Source organism: Parus major, chromosome 2 (genome assembly GCF_001522545.3).
Source record: "Parus major isolate Abel chromosome 2, Parus_major1.1, whole genome shotgun sequence".
Classification (NCBI taxonomy): domain Eukaryota; kingdom Metazoa; phylum Chordata; class Aves; order Passeriformes; family Paridae; genus Parus; species Parus major.
In genome coordinates, this window is record NC_031769.1 from 80,689,597 (window position 1) to 80,709,254 (window position 19,658).

Consider the following 19,658-nt stretch of genomic DNA (forward strand, 5'->3'; position numbering starts at 1 on the left):
TCCTTACCCTAGTTTGGCCTCCCAGGTGGTCCTTGCAAAATCAAAGTCATATGCAGTAGGAATTTAAGGCAGAGAAGGTTATTGAAGTCAGAAGCAGGGGATTTTATTGAGGCAGAAGTAGATCTCAGGTAACATTCTGTTTCTTTTTGTTGAGCTTGCATATGACCCACATTGTTCCTGAGAAGAGCAGTGTTTCTTCCTGAAATCTGCAGGATCTCAGGCACTGGTTCTTCATTTGAAGCTCAGTCAGTTGCGACTTTCAACATTTCTGATCCTCTTAGACAAAAAATGAAAAAGGAATGGTTTGGGAGATGCTGAAAGAGGGCAGAAGGAAATATAAGGAATGAAGAATGTATGTCAGTGTCGCACTGTATTAGGAATGGCAAAGTACAACACAGTCTCTTAACTGGGTTGCCCAAGAGAGCTAGTTTTATTATTCCCAATCTTCATTTATAGACAGGTATGAGAAAGTCTGAGAGGTAAAACTCTCACTGGTGATTAAACCAACACATCACTATCATTGGACGATTGGGTACTACACCCTTTGACTGTTTCTTGCAAGTAAACAACATAGATCTAAACAACACCTGCAAAGGTTGCTGTCTTTCTCCAGGGACTGTTTAGATTTCTCCTTATGCTTTCTCAGGCCAGAGTGAGAAGCTTGTGTGACTTAGTTTCACACAAGCTCCGTGCTCCCTGCCTGCTTTCTTGCATTCAGCATCCATATGTTGGGATAAGAAGGAAGAACATGAGCTATGACAGATGTCTGGGAGAAGGCATTAGCGCTGCACTTCTCAAAGTGAGAATATTTTACTTCTTTCTGGGGTGGTATGCTGCTGTAACCATTATCTCCAGGTCATAGACTTGAATATAAAGAAATCTAAGTTTGCTGTCTAAAATAAACAAGCCAGAATTTATTTGATCATATTCTCCTGTCCAAAGCTGTATTTCTAAATTGAATTTGTATGTAGGCATAGGGGAGAGAGGCCTGCAGTCATGTGTTTTTATTTCTCTTGGAGAAGATGACAGCAAGTGATTCAGTCCATGAATGCCAAACCCATCACAGTGGTAGGAAGAAATATTAGTCTTTAGAGGAAACATGCTGAATGTATACCTGATTTTTGTCTCATGCAAGAAAATTGTGACAAGCCAAATACAATGCACCATGAATCATACTGAATCTGTTGTCTGCCAGTTAAGCAAGTTGCACCGACTGATCTATAAAGCAATACCAATTAATTTACATCTGTAAAATTATCTCACTGCTCCTTCTTCTTAGTAGATTTTTCCAACTTCTATGCTTAAAAGAAAATCATTTATCTTTCACTCAGTAATTAACGGTGTTGTGGTTTAACTCCAGCCAGCCTATAAGTACCACACAGCACCTTGCTCACCCCCTGCCACCAGTGTCATCAGGGAGATAATCAGAAGAAAACATGGGGATTGAGATAAAGACAGCAAAAGCAAAAGCCACACACACAAGCAAAGCAAAACAAGGTATTAATTTACTCCTTCCCATGGGCAGGCAGGTGTTCAGCCATCACCAGGAGAGCAGGGCTCCATCAGGTGTAACAGTGACTTCGGAAGACAAATGCCATAACTTCAAATGAACTCCCCTTCTTCCCTCTTCTCCTACTTTATATCTGAATGTAATGTCAACGTATATTTCTCTTTGGTCAGTTTGGGTCACCTGTCCTGGCTGTGTGTCTTCCCAAGTTCCCAAGCACTCCCAACTTCCTCTCCAGCATAGCAGTGTGAGAAGCAGAAAAGCCCTTGGCTCTGAACAAGCCCTGCTCAGCAATAACAAAAACATCTCCATATCATCAGCCCTGTGCTCAGCACAAAACAAAAACACAGCCCCATACCAGCCAATGTGAAGACAATTAATTCTCCCTCAGCCAAAACAAGATCACATACAAGCACTGAAATTTTGGGACATATCTCAGACTGTATTTTGACCATAAAACTTGCTGTAATTATAATCAAGATTTTGCATCCAGTCATCCATCATCATCAGTGGAAACAATGCTTGTTACATTGTTCAGCTGAGCTGGTTATTGCTTAACTGTGGAGCAACAATTTAATTAGGTTTTGAATATAAGTCTGGTTTAGGTTGTTTGGGAGAAAAAGTGATCATCAAATTAGATTTTTAATATCAAAAATGTTAATGAAAATTAAAATTGCAATTTACTGGAAGCTTTTTTTCCTTAAAAATGGTCAAGCATGTTTGTAACAAGGAAGAAAAACACAAACAGGTATGTACATAAAGTGATTATATTAAAACTTGAGAGGCTAGGCAGACAATTTTAACATGCATAAATGATGTGATATGATCAAATTTTTCATGGACTAAGAGGAATCAATTTTATACACTGAACTAATCATTTCTGGTTTACCTAATAAATTCTGACTGTTTAATAGAATTACATAATATTATGTAATATTATATCTTACACATAAACTTTCTATTTACTTCCCCTGCTATTTGGTGTATGCTCTCCCTTCCAGTACTACTCTAGATTTTAGGATTGAATACTCAGTCTTTCTCAGGAAAATTAGGAGATTTGAACAGTAACTGTCATCTTGGTTCTCCCTCTTCTCTTTAGTTTTGGAGTCCATCTGAGGTTGCTTTTTTGTATTTTCTTAAAGTTGCTTTCTTGCTGTTCCTCACCGCCTCCCAAGCAAAGTTTGGGGACATCAAGTTGCCCTCCCTCAGCCCAGTTACCCTGGGGGGTACAGTGACCAGGCGCACCAGCCCCTGGCCTCGTGTGCTTCCATGGTGGAGCTGGTGTAGGAGGACAGAGACGTGTGGCTACCAGGTGTTTCCTGCCATGGATAAAACCAGTACTCACCAATCCAGGGCTAGATACATCCTGTAGAACCTGCACTGCCAACTCTAAGCCAAACCTCTAGCCTTGTGCTAATAATGGTAAATGAACTGTTTTTTAGACTGCAGAACAGGCCTTCCCAAACATTCCTCATGCATGCCGTTATTACCAATTCAAAAGTAAAGTCTTTCAAGACTTCAGGCCTTATCTCTGTGTGTGTTTGCAGTGTTGGATCCTTAATACTTACTATTGCTGACACATAAAAGATTGCATAATTCTGTGGCTACCTGAAATATTTATCAGTGTGAGAATGTGATCCTTTGTGTTCAGAACAAATGCACTTTAATATTTTTAAATTATTTAAAAACTTTGCAGGAGTGAATGATAAATCTTATCATGTATTCTGATACTGGTTTTCAATGCATAACTGTCTTTCCTGAGAATTCACATTAAGAATAGAAGGGAAGAGTAAATGCTAAAAGCTATGATTTCTCAGAGGTCAAAATCAAGGTAAGTAAGAAGGGGATCAGCCTCATTCATTAATATTTGCCTAGACTCAAGACCTGCATACACTCATATACATATGCTTTATTAAATGAATTTGATACATATCTAAACCCCATAATTTTTAACACAGAGTATTAAAAAAACTTGGGGAAATTATGGAATTTAATGCTTTTTAAAATTGCTTTAAATAGAATAAAGTGTAGGGCAATCTGGTAGACTGAAATCAGTAACCCTTGGCATGAATGTACATTTAAAAAAAAAAAAGGAAAAAAGTTATTAGTGCAGAATGGCCTTCACAACAGTAGTCACAAGAAAACAAGGTTTCAAAGTTCTTTTCACTGCACTATAATCAATTTAGGAAACTTCAGTCAAAATAATTCTGCCTTCCAAGGCTTCATTGAAAACATCCAGCACAAAGATTTTTTTTCACTGAATGACACCAAGCAAGTAGAATTGCTACTGTGAATTTTAGTAACTCATTTTCCTCTTGCCTTTTCAGACTATGGCACTATTAAGAAAGTACTTGCCCCAGTGAACCATAATTCAAGCAGCTGCCTGCTTGAGGAAATTGAACTCCTGCCAAAAAGTCAGCGAGAGCCCATCAGGAGCCTTCAGATCCTGCACAGCCAGAGTGTCCTTTTTGTGGGCCTTCAGGAACATGTGATTAAGGTCCCACTGAAGAGATGTCTCTTCTACAAAACATACAGGTATGAAGAATTAGCTAGCTTTATTTGACTAGAGAAAAATGTATGCATGGGGTTGCAGAAACATAGGAAGGATAAATGGCTGCAAGTAGGAATCCAAATTAATTGTCTCTCACAACAATAATTTTCTGTGTATGCTATTTATCAGAAGTATCTCTGACTACTTGTACTAATTTGTTAGGACTAGATGAGGCTCTCAGTGAATTATATTGGTATTGAAGTGTCATTATGCAGATTCTGAATTGTGAAGTGAAACAGTAAGAAATGCTTTATATAGAAAACATTTATCTGACAAAGTGCAATATAGCTGCTGGTTTAATGTATTGAAGCCTGCAACTTGGACAAATTTAAGGCATTTTTAAGTTTTTCAGTTTGGTTTTTTAAAGCTGTATTATAATTGAGTAAAAAGTATCTCTGTAGATTCAGAAAGAAAATTGGGTTGGATGAATTGAAAATTAAGAGTACTTAGAAAAGTGGCTATTTGAAAGTAGTGTTGGATCAGCAAACTGTAATAAATGTAAAAATACTACTAGGTAGAAAGCCTATGCAGCCAACAGTTCAATCAAAGAAATCACTTGATTATATTATGATATATATTAGACTATATTATTATATTAGACTATATTATTATATTAGACTATATTATGATAGTTAAGGAATTTAAAGTTCAGCACACAAATTTTTCAGTAGGCTATCTGAAAATACATCTGGGTTGCTAAATGTGCTATAAAAGATTGTTAATGTCATCTAATTAGTTGTATCTTCCCTTTGATATGTGGGGTCCTGGTAATTCAGTACCACTGTTTTACGTTAAATCAGATAGACACTGAACCAGTCGTGAGGTTTTGAGAACTGTGACAGAGGCATGTGATTGGTTTTTTAGTTTGTTTTAGCTTCATCTTGATTAACGTATATTCCTCTGAAAAGTTGGGCTGTTAAAGGATGAAGAAAGGGTGCCAGTTGCCTCTCTTGCTACACTCAGGCTCACAGAGACATTATTTGTGCAGCAGAGATATTATACCTCCCATAAAAGGCAGCATTTGTAGATAGAGACATTTCTGGCTGTCACAGGGACCACACTGTTGGTAACAGCAGGGAAGTACATGGGACACAGGTGTAGTAAAGGCTGTGGCTTGGTGACAGTGGAAGGACATTCCCAAGGGACCTGGCTCACCATCGGGATTGGTACGATGCAGGAAGCCATTGAAAAACTACTGGGTTGAAAACAAGATTGAGGGAAAAGGTGTGCCTTAGAAAACAAGTAGATCAGGGAAGGGAAGAATTCTTCCTTCTACTGTTTTTTACCAGCCCATTTTTTGTTTAAGCTGTCTTATGTAACATGTTTTTGGAATTTTTTATTGAAATAGAAGAACACTTGAAGTCCCATTAGAAGTCCTGGAAAGCTTACTTTAGGGAAATGTTTTATATGGGCATGTCTCTGCTTCAAGTGTTTTGTTAGTTTAGCAGCCTACATAAAACCAAGTTTCAGTTTCCTTGGACATTTCATCTTTCCTTGGTTCAGACAGTTGAAAAAGGATGTGTGGTGGTGAGTATTTACACCAAGCCTGTAGTCCACTTCAGACATTTCAAGGCTGGTGCCTCACCTTATTTTTAGTGAGGTGTGAATGCACAAAGACCCTGGTACCTCTGCTTCTCTCAGGACAATTCCCAAGGCATGGCAATGATACTCCAGCTGCAGGGTCCAAACATGCTTCGCCTTTTCAGGCTAGGACTGCTGTTTCAAATCACAGACCACATGCATGGCTGCAGGCTATTCATTTCCCTCCGTTTGAGCAGTAGGCTCTGATTATTTAATTTTTAAAATTTCTTTTAGAACGAAAGGAAACAAAAAAAAGTGGTGCCTTTCCCATTTTACTGAGAACAGTAGTTAAATACCTCAAATACTGCTCAAATGATAATTTATTCCTCTGCCAGAGGTATATGAAGTCTTCTCTTCAAGTGGAATGACTTATCTAAAAGGAGATAAAATGATTCCTTGTGGGGTTTTTCAAGCATGACTTTCATAGTTGTATGACTTCTCTTGTAGTAGTAATTAAATACTCATAGCACCAGAAGCCTTGCCATCCTTGCTTTCTTCTTGGTTAAAGACTTCACTACCAATTCTAGCTCTGTTTTGTGAAAAAGGAGAAGATTTACAGATGTGATCCAGACAAAAAAAGGAATTTCCTTGTCATTTATCATTAAGGACTCAGTTAGTTGGAGAATGCAGATGTAATCTTTCACCTATAATTTCCTTTTGGTTTGACTAGTTTTTTTCTGGCTTATGAGGAATTTTTTATTTATTTTTTTTATGTGCAGAGAGTACATTACTTGAAGATATACATTTCTCCAGGCATTAAAACATCTTAAAGTTCCTCACTGCTTTTCTGTGTGCTTTAATACTCACATTCTTTTATTATGTTGCTAACTATTACTTCTATTCTGTAACAATGGGTAAACAGAGTGATAGGTAAATGTCGCTCTATTGGGAACGGTGAGAAGAATGACACAGACTCTTTTGGGAGTCAAACAGGAGAATTTCTCCCTTAACCTTAAGGTTTATTACCTCAGATCTTCTTTTATAGACCGATACACGAAAGTACAGAAAAGTAAAACTCTTATTGGTTAGTAAACTAACTCATAACCATCATAGGTCAGTGAGGTACACCACCCCTGGACCTTCTCTTGCAAGAAAACAAACACCACCTGCAAGGCTATTTTCTATCTCTGAGGATTGCTTTAATTCCTCCTTATGATTTCCCAGGCCACTTTCTCAGGCGGGACTGAGAAAGGTACTCCACAGGCACTGTGCTCCCTGCTTCATAGTTAGCATCCATAGGTAAACCTTACCTAAGGTAATGTCTTCGAGCATAATGGATAGGGGTGGGGGGGGGGTGGTGGTGGTGTTTTGGTTTTTTTTTGTTTGTTTTTTGTGGTTTTTTGTTGTATTTTGGTTTTGGGTTTTTTCATTATTTTATTTAATTATTCACATTTATCATACTTAGGGCTGTGTAACTGTGCCAAAGCTACATTCTGAAATTCCATCAGTGATAACTACAGGCTCCTCCCCAGATCAAGGACAGGTTCTCTTCAGTATCCACATAATTATTGAGGAATAGGGCATACTTGTATATGAATAATAGCCTTAAAATGCCAAAAGGTTGAAGACCTGTTACCTCACCTGCTCTTTTTGTGTAAATGGCAAAGTGCTCAGTGGCAAATCTTTTCTAATCTATTTGTTTAGGTTTCTTGCTGAGCTTTCAGACAGTACAACTCCAGTCCCTCTGCTGAGCAGACTCTTTCATGAGTTAATGTATCAATGTCAAGATAATTTTCTTGAGATTGTCCACTTTAATTGTTCTTCATTTTTCCTTCTTTCATCTTCGCAGAGTAGCTTCTAAAGCATGTGGTTGTTGCTTTTATTTGTAGTTTATTATGCTTCCTTAATAATCACTCTAATATGCCCTGCATATCATATATATCTTCCTCCAGCACTTTTCAGTGGTGGAGGAGCCCTGTAACCTGCTGCTGCTCTGACAGATAATTTCATCTGCTTCAGCACACTCCAGTCATGACTCTAGTCCCATTAACACTGTTAACAAAAGCTCTTGAAAATACATTTGGAGGCTAATATTTTTTTGTTTGGTTGGTTGGGAGTTTTTGGGGGTTTTTTGTTTTGTTTTTTAAGTGCAGTTTGCTGCACTTTATTACTGTGACAGCAGACCTTATGATGGGCAAAACTTGTCACACCCATAGTTTGGGTTACTCAGCACTTTCCATTATGCTCTGATGTTTCCATCATTCATGAGTTGCCCATGCCAGTTATTTGGATTGCCAGCTTCCATGGGGGCCTGGTGGAGGGTGTCTCACACAGACTTCTGCTAATGCCTGAATAGTTTTGAGCATCCTGTCATAATAGTGCTGTTTTGGAGAGTCAGCTAGAGAAAAGTACCTTGGGATGTGTCAGTACTTTGGAGAACCAGTTCTCAAAAAAACCCTGCCATCTTCAAGGCACAGAAAGCAGCAGAGCAGTTACCTAACTTCAGTTCTCCTTGGGGAAAATCCTTAATGTTTCACCAAGTTATTATCACCTGGGTATTGCAATTCACATATTTATCAAACTTTTACAGAAGTCCATCAATTATATTCATTGGAGCTATTTTCACAGTTGAATTTACCATCTCTCTGTACTTCTTCAGAGTTGATAGGCCAAGCATGAAGCACAACTGACTTTTATATATCTGCTAATTAACTATAATGTGAGATAAATAGAATAATTGTAATGAGAAGATAGCTATTAAACTTTCTAAAATTTGAGTTTCTGTGTTTTACTTTTAAGGTTTTATGCATCTGTAATAAGAAATAAAATCTGTAGTATGGGGGTAGAGACTGTCCCCTGAAACAGTCGGCTGTCTTTCATTGGCAGTTGTAACCTTCAAAAGCAACCCCAGATGGCAGTGATTTTTCTGAGACAAATTTGTCAGTTATACTTTGTACTGGCATATTCAGTGCTTTACTTCTGAAAGGACAATGAAAGGCTGTATAAGCCCAACATTCTTTAAAATCTTTCCAAGCAAGTGTCAAGGATTGGTATATTTGATGGAAGATAGGTTTCACACATTTGAAAGGCTTGAAAACTAATCTCACTATGATGTTATGCCTAAGTAAATAAATAGTGCCATCTGCTAAAATCTGTACGAATAGTGACTTCTCTGACATAAAAAAAGCCCCACCAACTTCTGGAAATGTTTGAGTATTTTTTTTTTTTTTTACAATATATGCCTAAGATGCTACTGGGTCACAAGGTTGTCTTGCTAAGTAATGCCATCATAGCTATTCTACTGTAGCTAACCTTTTGTTCTTTGAACATCTTTATTCTTATTTTGGTGTCTTTGTGAGCTATCAGTTAAGCAATCTGTACATAGGCAAGAGAACTCTATCAGCACAGTACTAAAAAGGGTACTGAATTAACTAACTGAAGAAAACAATATACTTTATTTCTTTCCTAGAACTCCAGCAAGATTATTGGATTAGGTATTTCAACCACTTTTGCATTTCTTTATTTTGCCCTAGCTGCAGATTTTTTTTTTTTTTCTCTCACACTCAATAAGAAACTGTTTTCCTGGTAATGGACACTCTATAACAATAGTAAAATAAATATTCCTATATATTGATACTATACAAATTAATAATAAGTATGGTAGGTGCTAATGTGTCCAGAAGAGCTTGCCAACAAATGAAATTGAAATTGCTGTTTGGAAATAATCATTCCACTGTGTTTATTTTTGGATATTCAGGTAGATTTCCTGATTTCAAAATATGCAGCCTTATTCCAGTTTAAATATGAGAAATCTGCTGCTGCATTGTAATGTCAGAACCACGTGAGGACTGATCTGAATTAATGATTCCAGAATCAGAGTCCTCATAAATGTCCCAGTCTGGATAAACCATACTACTGTCTGCAAGTCTAGATTATAAGCATATATTTAAAATGGCAATTCTTTTTTTGTGTATTAGATACACTGAAAAATTATCTTTAGTTGTTGTCAACTTATGAACACTAACAAGTCAGCAGAACTATGAAATAAACACAGTTGTAAATTTGTTGCACTCAAAAGAAGTAGAATATTAGTCCCATACTGCCGGGGAAATAGCTTGACTCTTTCTGCCTCTGTGAAGAGGAAAGGTTTTGTAGAAAGTGTCTGTCTATCTGTTCTGAAAAATGCATCAGAGATACATGGTTCATTTACATTTTGCTGTCCCTGAAATACTTAGTGTCTTGGGCTGCAATGCAAGATGTAACCAAAAGTATATGTTCTATTACCAGCTGTTAAAACCAAGTGAGGCAGTGCTCTTTATCTCTCCCATGACCCATCCCTCATAACTCCAAGGGGATATCTTCTTGTAATAGATATGTTAATAGGCCAGCTGTTAAAACCAGATGTGGCAGTGTTCTTTATCTCTTCCACTACCCATCCTCCCTCCAGGGGGATATCCTCAGTTAATGGGCTATTGAGTGAGTCATTGCATGACTGATAAAATTACATTATCCCATTGTGAGATGCTCCACCCAGTGGCAAGGGCCAAGCATTCCTACCTAGATATAATCAGAGACTTGGAGCACCACAGGCAGACCTTTTCCACTGGGTTCCCAGAGGAAGACCAGAGTGTTCTACACCACCACTGGACCTTCAGAGGAAAACTACACCCTTCTACAGGTTCATTGCTTCAACAGAACCACATCTGTCACTCCAAGAGGACTGCAGGCACCATTTAATTGCACTGCTACCAACACCCTGACCAACAGGGTGTCAAGTTGTACTACAGCATTTTTATTTTTATTTTCCTAGTAAAGAACTGTTATTCCTATTCCCATAGCTTTCCTTGAGAGCCCCTTGATTTCAAGATTATAATTTGAAGGGATGATATGAGAAACATATATGCATATGAAAATTCAAAATTTAAGAAGCATATAAAGTGCTTAAGCAGGTGGAGTGGAAAAAGAAATATAGCTGACCTTAAAGGTAGAAACAACTTGTAACATGAACACATAGAAATGCAACATGTTAGGTAGAAACAACTTGTAACAGAACAGACAGGAATTTAGTTGCTAGGTAAAGGTCATAAAGATAAGATGTATATTGTGAAAACCCAGTAAAGCAAGACATAGGTGTGAAAACCTGATAAAGCAGAGCCTGTGGTTTAAGAAGCCAGCAAGAACCAGGCTCCTGGTTTTGGCCAGGGCAAGCTGACCTGGGAGAAAGCCAAACCTCCAGTGCACCTGCCCAGAGACAGAGGTCAATCAGCTAACACTGAGGAAGATGTCTACTTCATCAGAAGATCCCTGCCCCTGACCACCAGGAGATGTGCTGCTACAGAAAAGTAGTTATAATATGAAGTGCAAGGAGGTAGAGAGAGGGCAAGGAATGGGTGGTCAGGGAGGTGTGGACTTGTGGGATCACTGTGTATTTAAACATGAAACCTGTTTTGATCAGGTACACATGAAAAGCATATTGCTTTACAATTTTAATTATAAAGTCCTTGTTCACCAACTCAGGGGTGAAGGGGAGTTTATATTTTTCCATTTCAAGAGAGGTTCCTGCCTTCCTTACCAGACATCTGTCTTTTCAAAGCAAGATGCTTAGTGACAACTCTTCAAAGTGTGATCTATGTATGTATATATTGCGTTGTAAGCAGATATTTTTGTCAAACAAATTTTACAACCTGCTCCAAATTTATTTCTTGAAGTAGCCTTATGAGGGTCTTTTTCTTTTAGTTTGGAAGGATGTATGTAAACCAGATAGACTTAACTATATATTCACAATTCAGATTTTATTAGTAAGATATTATTTTAAACAAAAAAGTGACCTAAGTAAGAAAAATTTAAAGCAGGCATGTGGTATTCATATATAATGATGTAAATAATTTTGTTGCTTTAAAAAATATCAAAAGATTCAGGAATTCTAAGTTGTGTGTTTACTTCTAGTAACTATAGATACTTACAGGCAAATTAAGGAAATGGAGGTTGGACAAATGGACAGTGAGGTGGATTGGGAAATGGCTGAATCCCAGCTCTCAGAGGGTTGTGATCAGTGTCACAGTCCAGTTGGAGGCCTACTGGTGTCATTTAAGAGTCAATAGTGGACCCAGTATTGTTTAACTTCTTCATCAATGACTTGGCTGAAGGGGCAGATGTCTCCCCAGCAAGTTCGCTGATTACACAAAGCTGGAGGAGTGGTTTTTACTCCAGAAGTCTGTGCAGCCCTTCAGAGGGACCTCAGCAGGTTGGAGAGATAGATCAAGAGGAACTTTCTGAAATTCAGCAAAGGTAAGTGCAGGGTCCTGCACCTGGGAAAGAATAACCACAGGCACAAGCACAGACTGGGGACTGATCTGCTGGAAAGCAGCTCTGCAGAGATTGACCTGGGGGTCCTGATGGACAGGTTATCTATGAGCCAGCTATGTGCCCTGGGGGCCAGGAAGGCAAGTGGTTTCCTAGGGTGCATTGGGAAGAACTTTGCCAGCAGGTCAGGAGGTGATTCTGCCCATTTATTCTGGTGAGGCCACATCTGGAGTGCTGTGTGAAGTTCTGGATTCCTCAGGACTAGAAAGATATGGAGCTCCTAGAGTGGGTACAGCAGAGGGCAACAAAGATCAGTAGAGTCTGGCGCATCTCTTCTGTCACGTGAAATGGAGGGATTTGGACCTGTTCAGCCTTGAGAAAACACTGAGAAAATATTTATTGATGTATATAAATATCTGAACGGAGGGTGTAGAGAGGATGGAATGTATGTTCTGAAAGTTGTGTTTCACATTTGATCCATTTATAGTCACTTGGAAGCATCAATATGCAGTGAATTGTGTGTTATAAACAACTTTTATACATCAATTTCTGATTCTGGATTTGATGGAAAGACCTTATGGGTTTCAGGTTGGTATTCTCAATGATGTTGTGCGATTGAATTGTACACAAATATATTTTGACTATGCTACAAAAATTAGAATAAGAGGAAGCAATGGTAGTCCGCTAAGAGTGTCTGAAATGATTAAAGGATTTGATTTCTCTTACCACTACAGGTAAGGGTAAAGCAGTATTCTGAATATTTGACATGCATCTCAGTTTGAGCTGTGTCCTGGTTTAGGGCAAATCTGGGAGAGAATCTCAAAATGAGGGTGCCCCAGAAAGCAAATTCAAGGGATCCCTCCCCCAGCTGGTTCGGGAAAAAATATTTCCTTGGAGAAAAGTGGAAAAACCTGTTTATTTAAAAGAAATTGAATAATATTAAACAATAAAATCTCTTGCTGTTTGATGAGATGGCAAATCCAGAAAAAGTCCCTTTCATGGCGTGTAGCTTGGCTTGATCAGGTTCTTATCAGCCCCTCCACGCTGGAAAGTGCCAAGGCCCAGGCCCCAGTGGGCCACAGGTGTGAGCTCCCAGGGTTTGTCTGGGCTTGCAGTCCAGAGCAGGTTTGAACAGATCCAAGAAGAAAGGGAACAGTCCAGGGAACTTCTCTGCCTCAGCTAGCTAAACTAGCTAAAAGCAAAGGAGAGGTCTGTCCTGCTGTTTGTCCGTGCTGTTGACAGTCCAGGAGCACGATGTGGGGGAGTGAGGGCTCTTTCGCAACACAAACTCCTGCTTTTTCTTCACCCCCACTTTGCTCTCAGAGCCAGTCTTAAAGGTGCAGAACTTGTTATGTAACATAAACAAGGCAACTAGGGATACAAGCATCATTAAATCACCCCAGGACAAGCTGCTAGAGATTTTAGAAGTTGTGTCCCTACCATTTATGTTATTCTGCATCATTCATCAGTATTTTTAGATGCCTGTTCTTCGTTGCACACATATATATCTATATAGCTGCAAAACCGGTAATAATGAAAGCACTGATAGGTAGCTTTGTCTGGTATTGCATTCATGTATTCATTTAGGAATGGGTAGAACTGTGCATCTGAAACATGACAGGCTTATAGCTTCAGTTTTCTGATCAAACTTTCAGCAATGAATCTGTCTTCTGCAAAATAAGATGATTACCCTGGTGCAGTTCCTGGTATACAGTGTCAGGTCACATTTGATGGTAATTGTGATTATGTAGACATGGAAATTTCAGCAGAAACTGTTGAAGTGGTCAGGAGATTCAGTTCTTTGAAGTGCTGTGTTTAGGTAAAGACAGAAAAATGTTTCTTGAACAGTCTTAGAGGATTCATTTTTATATATATTGTATGAATAAAATGTTACAGCTCAAGAGGATACCTGATTAGAACTTTCATATTCATATGGGAATATATTCTCCACCTCAAAGGAAATTTAAAAATCTCTTAGAAATTAGTGGTGTTATGACACAGCTTTTAAGCTTAATATTTTTTTTATTGTTGTTGTTGTTCTTTCGAACGCACAAATTCTTTTTTGTCTAAAACTATGGGATTTTTGACATATTTTGCTCTTAATTGTGTTCAATCCTGTCTTATTTTCTGATTCAATAAATCACCTCAAATATAACTGAAGTAGGAAAATTGTGCTGGCATACTTGGTGATAATTATAAAATAGCTGAAGAAATAACCTGCTTTTACTGACCTGCTTTAGAATGAATGAGGTGGCTTACAGTTCTGTTAGCAGTCAGTGAAAACCCATTGCTAAAGTGTAGCACCACTGTCAGCAGGCACACTGAGCCATCACTGCCAAATGAGTGCCATGCAGGAGACAAACTCTGTTACCTATCATTTACATTTGGTAAAAAAATATGAAGTGACAACACAGAGCAAAATTGGAATCAGTCAGGAGAAGCCAAAAGCTGTTGAATGTTTTTGCAGAGTGCTGACTCAATAGGGTAAGTGGCATCAAGAGTCTTTGAATGAACCAGTTTAATTTTATTCCTGAATTTCCTTCCTACACAAAATTGCCATTTTTAGCAGTGCTGGGACAAATCATGTGAAGTCTTAGAGATGTGAGCTGGTGCCTACTGAGATTAACAGACAAAACATTCATTTTCTGCTGAAACTGAGTTGTAAGGTATACTTCTAGAGACAAGATGACAAAATACATTATCCAGCTCTGCTATCTGCAGTGTGACAGTCTGAAAGGGCCCTGTCAAATGAAAGACCTAATACCTACTTTAAAATTTACCTAATTTTTCAACATTAGCATCTAAAATTGCTTTAATTTAGACAGAAATTTGGGAGGAAAATGAGATAAAGATGTGGTATGTTTTTTTACTTTCCTTACTTACATAAAATTGACATAAAATTAACAGCCATGTTGTATAGTTTCTTTTGTTATTTTGTGTGCACATTGAAGGTGTTCCTCTTACTGCTGTCTCTTAGGAGAGAGATTCATTAAAAAAAGAGTTAAAACAGAACCAATTTTTCCAAAGGACATAAAATTGCAAGTTAATATTAGTCCCTCTAAATTTCCAATTTCAGATAGATCAGATATTTTTATACTTACAAGCTTTATTCTATCTGATTTTTTATCTGTTAACTTCTTTTGTTATCTGTTTCTTTGTTTTATCTAGGCATAGTAGATAAAAATAATAATTAGCTGCTGTTACGCACACATTAAATCAAAAGATTCATCCCTCAAAGGAAAGAAAATGGTTTTAAAAGGTGACATAATTAGGCAGTAAGGATAAAAACTTATCCTCATTTTACCTCCCTTCTTTTAATTTTAAAGAAACTATGTCTGCTTTTCAGAGATATAGGTGATCTGAAAAAAATAAATAAGTAAACTCTCTGAGATTTGAGTCAGGGTGGATCCCAGAAAAGAATTGTTGTGGCAATTCCTGAGAAGAGGACAGCTATTTTTGTCAGGTCCTGCCACATTTCACACACACAGTGTGACACAGTGAGCTGAAGGAGGTTTATGGTACTGAACTACTTTTTTGTAGGATTTTTTTTCTGTCTGGATATAAGATGTAAAAAATTAAACTTTTTACAATATGAGACTTTGATATAATAATGACAGGGACAGTGAATTAGCACATTAGTGAAAAAATCCCAGCAAAACTACAGCTTCTCACATGATGAATATTTCTCTGAAAAAAAGTCTTGTTGCTTTGTTTTTAATAGTTTATATATTTAGAGGATTAATTTCTGTGTTGTAGTTTAAAGAAAAAGGTTACTGAAGAATAGTAATGCCTCTAATTTGAGGAGGAAGTTATCCTCTTGTCATCTGCATGAGGTTAGCTGAGTTATTAACTTCTTAAAATGATAATTTTCATATACTCAGTGGATCTTCTTAACTAAATTGTAATAAGATTCACCTCATTTTACCTTGCTGCAGAGCACTCCAAACCTGGTCAGCTACTGAGAAAAAAACCCGTTTAGTGTTCACAGAGTGATCAAACATTCTTTGTCATAGCAGTACAAGAACTTTTCTTCATGGAACTAGGATCTGTTCTGATACCAGAAAATTGTAAGGACAGTCGAAATATGTTTCTAGCACCTTATTTAAAACTTCTGAGTGACTTGTAATTAAAGGTGCAAGTTGTTTTGATTTACTTGAATTGAAGGTAAAGTGAATGCAAAAGCAAAAGAGGAAATGGGGGTCTAAGGCCAGAGTGGGAGAAGTGATCAGCTTACTCCCATTAAAGAGGGAGTATATTTCTAAGTGAAAGGATATTTCAAAAGACTTTGAAATATTTTTATTTTACTAAAAAGTTTCTAAAGCATAATTACTGAATTTATAAATATGAACACTTTGAAATTGGAAAATTGAGCACTTTGGCTTTGAGGCACAAGTTTTTACTTCAATGTTATCATTGCTAGCATTGCCAGTTATGCATTATGTCAGCCTTTAATTTGTTTTTGCATTCTTTTCTCATAAAACACATGCTTTATCAGAGATACTCAGAAGGAGAACACTGGATATCCCATCTTGAAAACACCGAAAAACCAAGACTTTTTAATTTGCCTTAATTTGCATGAATCTTCTTTCTCACTTTCTAGAGAGTTAAATGGAAACGTGTAGCCTGAGTTACAAAAATGCTAAGTGCTAACAGCTGCAGGAACCAACAGTGGGAACTCTCTTCTGAACAGAGAATTCCCTGAACCAAAAGCTTTGATCTTTGATCCTGTTTAGGGGTCTGTTGTGGTTTTAAAGCATTAGTTAAAAAATCACTAGAAAACTTACTCATCTCTTGCTGTGAGATATGCATTAGGAGAAGAGCCAAATAGGCTTAAAACATAAAAGGAATAAAGAAAGTTTATTAACAAAACTACAAGAATAAGAAACCAGAATAAAACCTCCAAAAACCCTTTTTTCCCACCCCCCAACCATTCCCTTGTTTAATAGACAACAGAGACAAAACCTGGTGGTTAAAATAGTCTCAACTTTGCCATAGTCTTTTCATCAGTCTTTGTAGAGAAAAAGAAGTTCCCTTTTGTCAATCTATGGAGTTTTTCACAAGAAAACCATTTTCTCATGGCTTTCTATTTCTCTGATGTCAGCTGCTCGGAAAACTCTGCCATCAGTTTACTCCTGTCATTTCACACCACTCTGAGGTGTGTTCATGGACCATGGTTCAAAGAGTGTCATTTTAAGGATGAGTTATTCAAAGGCAAAAGTTTTCTTCATCTGTCTCTGTGATGATCTCTGGAAACAGAAATTTTCTCTTTGTCTCTTAAGGGCCACAAATCTTCAACAACTCTCACTTCTCCTTTTTTGTTCCAGCATCTCTTAGGATCACAACTACTTCACCATTTGCTCAGCTCTATCAATGAATTATCTTTGCCTAGATCTACACTTTGAAATACTCCATTCCTCCCTCAAATACTCTTTCATGAATTAAAAGAGTTTTTTCCAGAATATTATTGTCCATCTTCATAGCTTTAACAAAAGAATATTTCAGCTTATTAAGGCATGTCCTTATTCTCTTCCCATCTGAGGCTTAATTCCTTTCCTCACTGGCTTTGATAGTTTATGTTGTCTCTTTATATGTTAATCACTTTCATTTTCTTCTCTCTGAAATAGGAATAAGTCTGCAGGTCTCATATAGGTAGTGAAAGAGTTAAAATTATGCCCGGGCCTTATGGATGGTCCCGTCATCTCTGCTGGGGCAGCGGCTGGACCTGTCTGTGATGGAAGATTTTCAGCGGCTGCGCTGGGGGATGGGGGCCAGCATCTCAGCAGCCAAGCTAGCCCTCAGAGGCAGCACACCACCGGCTTCCCTCCCCCTACTTGGCAGTCTCTGGTGAAACCCAGCAGCGGCAGAATTCCAGCCGAGCCAGGGACCAGCCTGGGCTGGCAGCCCCACTGTACAAGGCTCAGTGAGCCCTCCGAGGGACTCAGCCCCTCTGGGCAGGGTCTCCTGTCACTTCACAGTCTCCATCCCCCCGCCGGGAACCGCAGAACTCTGGTCAGCCTTGTCCGGCCTGAGGCAGGGGAGGAGGCTGAACCAGAGTCCTGTTACCTCTTCAAAGCCAGAAACCAGAGAGAGAGTAATTCCTGGGTTTAGGTTTTAAAGGGTGGTGTTCACAGGTTGATCTCACTTTTCAATGGTCAAAACTACTGTCAATTCTTAGAAATGGCCAGTTATTGGCCAGGAGAAAAACTCCCATCAGCCTCCAGCAGCCTTAACTTCTTTAGGTGTTTCCTACTTTTTCTTAAATGCCAATCTATCACAGGGAGTTTTGACTGTTATGCCTCTTAAATTGTGCCTTTTTTGCAGATGAGAACTATGGTCCCACATGGTACTGGCAATCCACATTGCCAAGTGGAATGTGGAAGTGAATTATTTGAAATTTATAATTATGGTATTTTGGTATAACACTCCAGGAAATTAGTAAGTCTGCATTTGGTCAGGTGTTCATATGGAAGGACATGAGGAATGCCAGAGATAAATAGAAATACCAATAAAACACATAAATCAGTTAGGACAGAAACACAGAACACTTGAATTTAGGTCTCATCACATCAGGGGTCTCTAGTGGTTATCTGGTCCAATGCTTGCTGGGCTTTCCAGTTGTCCAGAGCTATGTGACCATGTCTGGGTGGCTTTTGAATATCTTCAAGGAAGGAGATTCCAGAAGCTCCCTGGGCTGTCTGTGCCAGTGCTCAGTCATCTTTTCTGCAACAGCGTGTCCTGATGTTGAAGCCTCCTGTGTTTCAGTTTGTGCCCGTTGTCTCTGGTCCTGTCACTGGGTACCACTGAAGACCCTGGATCTTCTTTGCATGCTCCCTTCAGGGTTTTGTACATATTGAGGAGGTCCTCTCTGAGCCTTCTCTTCTCTAGGCTAAACAGCTCTCTGAGCTCTCTCAGCCTCTCCTCACTGAAGGGATGCTCCAGTTGCTTAGTCATCTCTGTGTCTCTTCAGTCAACAGATGTGATGGGAACAGATAATTAAAGAGAGAGGCATGCCCGTGGATTTGAGTAGAACAGAAATGATCAATCTAACATTTTTTACAACCTAGACAAAATGTTTGAATGCATTATTTTTATACGTAAATTATAGATAGTCTTAAAAGTGTTAAACCAATTATATTTTGCTTCACTATAATGGGAGTTCCACCTCCTTTCTTGAGGATCTTTAGCTATGAAACTGCAGACATATTGCCTGGATTGTTAATGTTAGACCTTAGCAAGAGAAACCTGCTATTTATCAGAGAAATGAACTAGTTCTGTATAGTGGGTTTTCCAGAGTCTGTATGAAACTGGGCTACCATCCTTCTCAGTAATCCTTTACTTTCCCTCCTCATATGCCACTATGAGTGTTGAGGGCAGCATGTGATGTGTAAAGAGGTGTGATGGCAGCCACCAGTGTCCCTTTGAACTAACTTCCAGAGATTTTATGCAAGTGCAGAAAATAGATCAGAAAGTTTTCTAATTAATTTTCAAAGACCAGACATTGTCCTCTGATTTCTGAAAAAGATTTTTATAAATGCAATGGCAAAATAGGGTTAATATAAAAAAGCAGTTTATAATTCTTAAAAACGAGATTCACTTAATAAATTATAAAAAGAATTTAATATAAATAAAAAGACAATTAGGAGACAAAAGAAATAAAGCAAAGGGTTAAAACGGCCGGGTGCCCTGGGGGGTTGCCAGGAACACACCTGGTATCCCAGGAACTCTCCCTTTTATTCCCCCCTGCTATGAAGGTCCAATGAATATTCAAAGCATCCC

The 19,658-nt window shown here is 38.3% G+C and overlaps 1 protein-coding gene across 1 annotated transcript in view; it reads left to right on the forward strand.

The window, feature by feature from the left end:
- Nucleotides 1-19,658, forward strand: part of SEMA5A (semaphorin 5A) — a 233,479-nt gene that overhangs the window by 129,985 nt on the left and 83,836 nt on the right. The window contains exon 10 of the mRNA XM_033519333.1: nt 3,835-4,042. Within this exon, the coding sequence (XP_033375224.1) occupies nt 3,835-4,042 (208 nt within the window). The remainder of the gene's footprint in view (nt 1-3,834; nt 4,043-19,658) is intronic.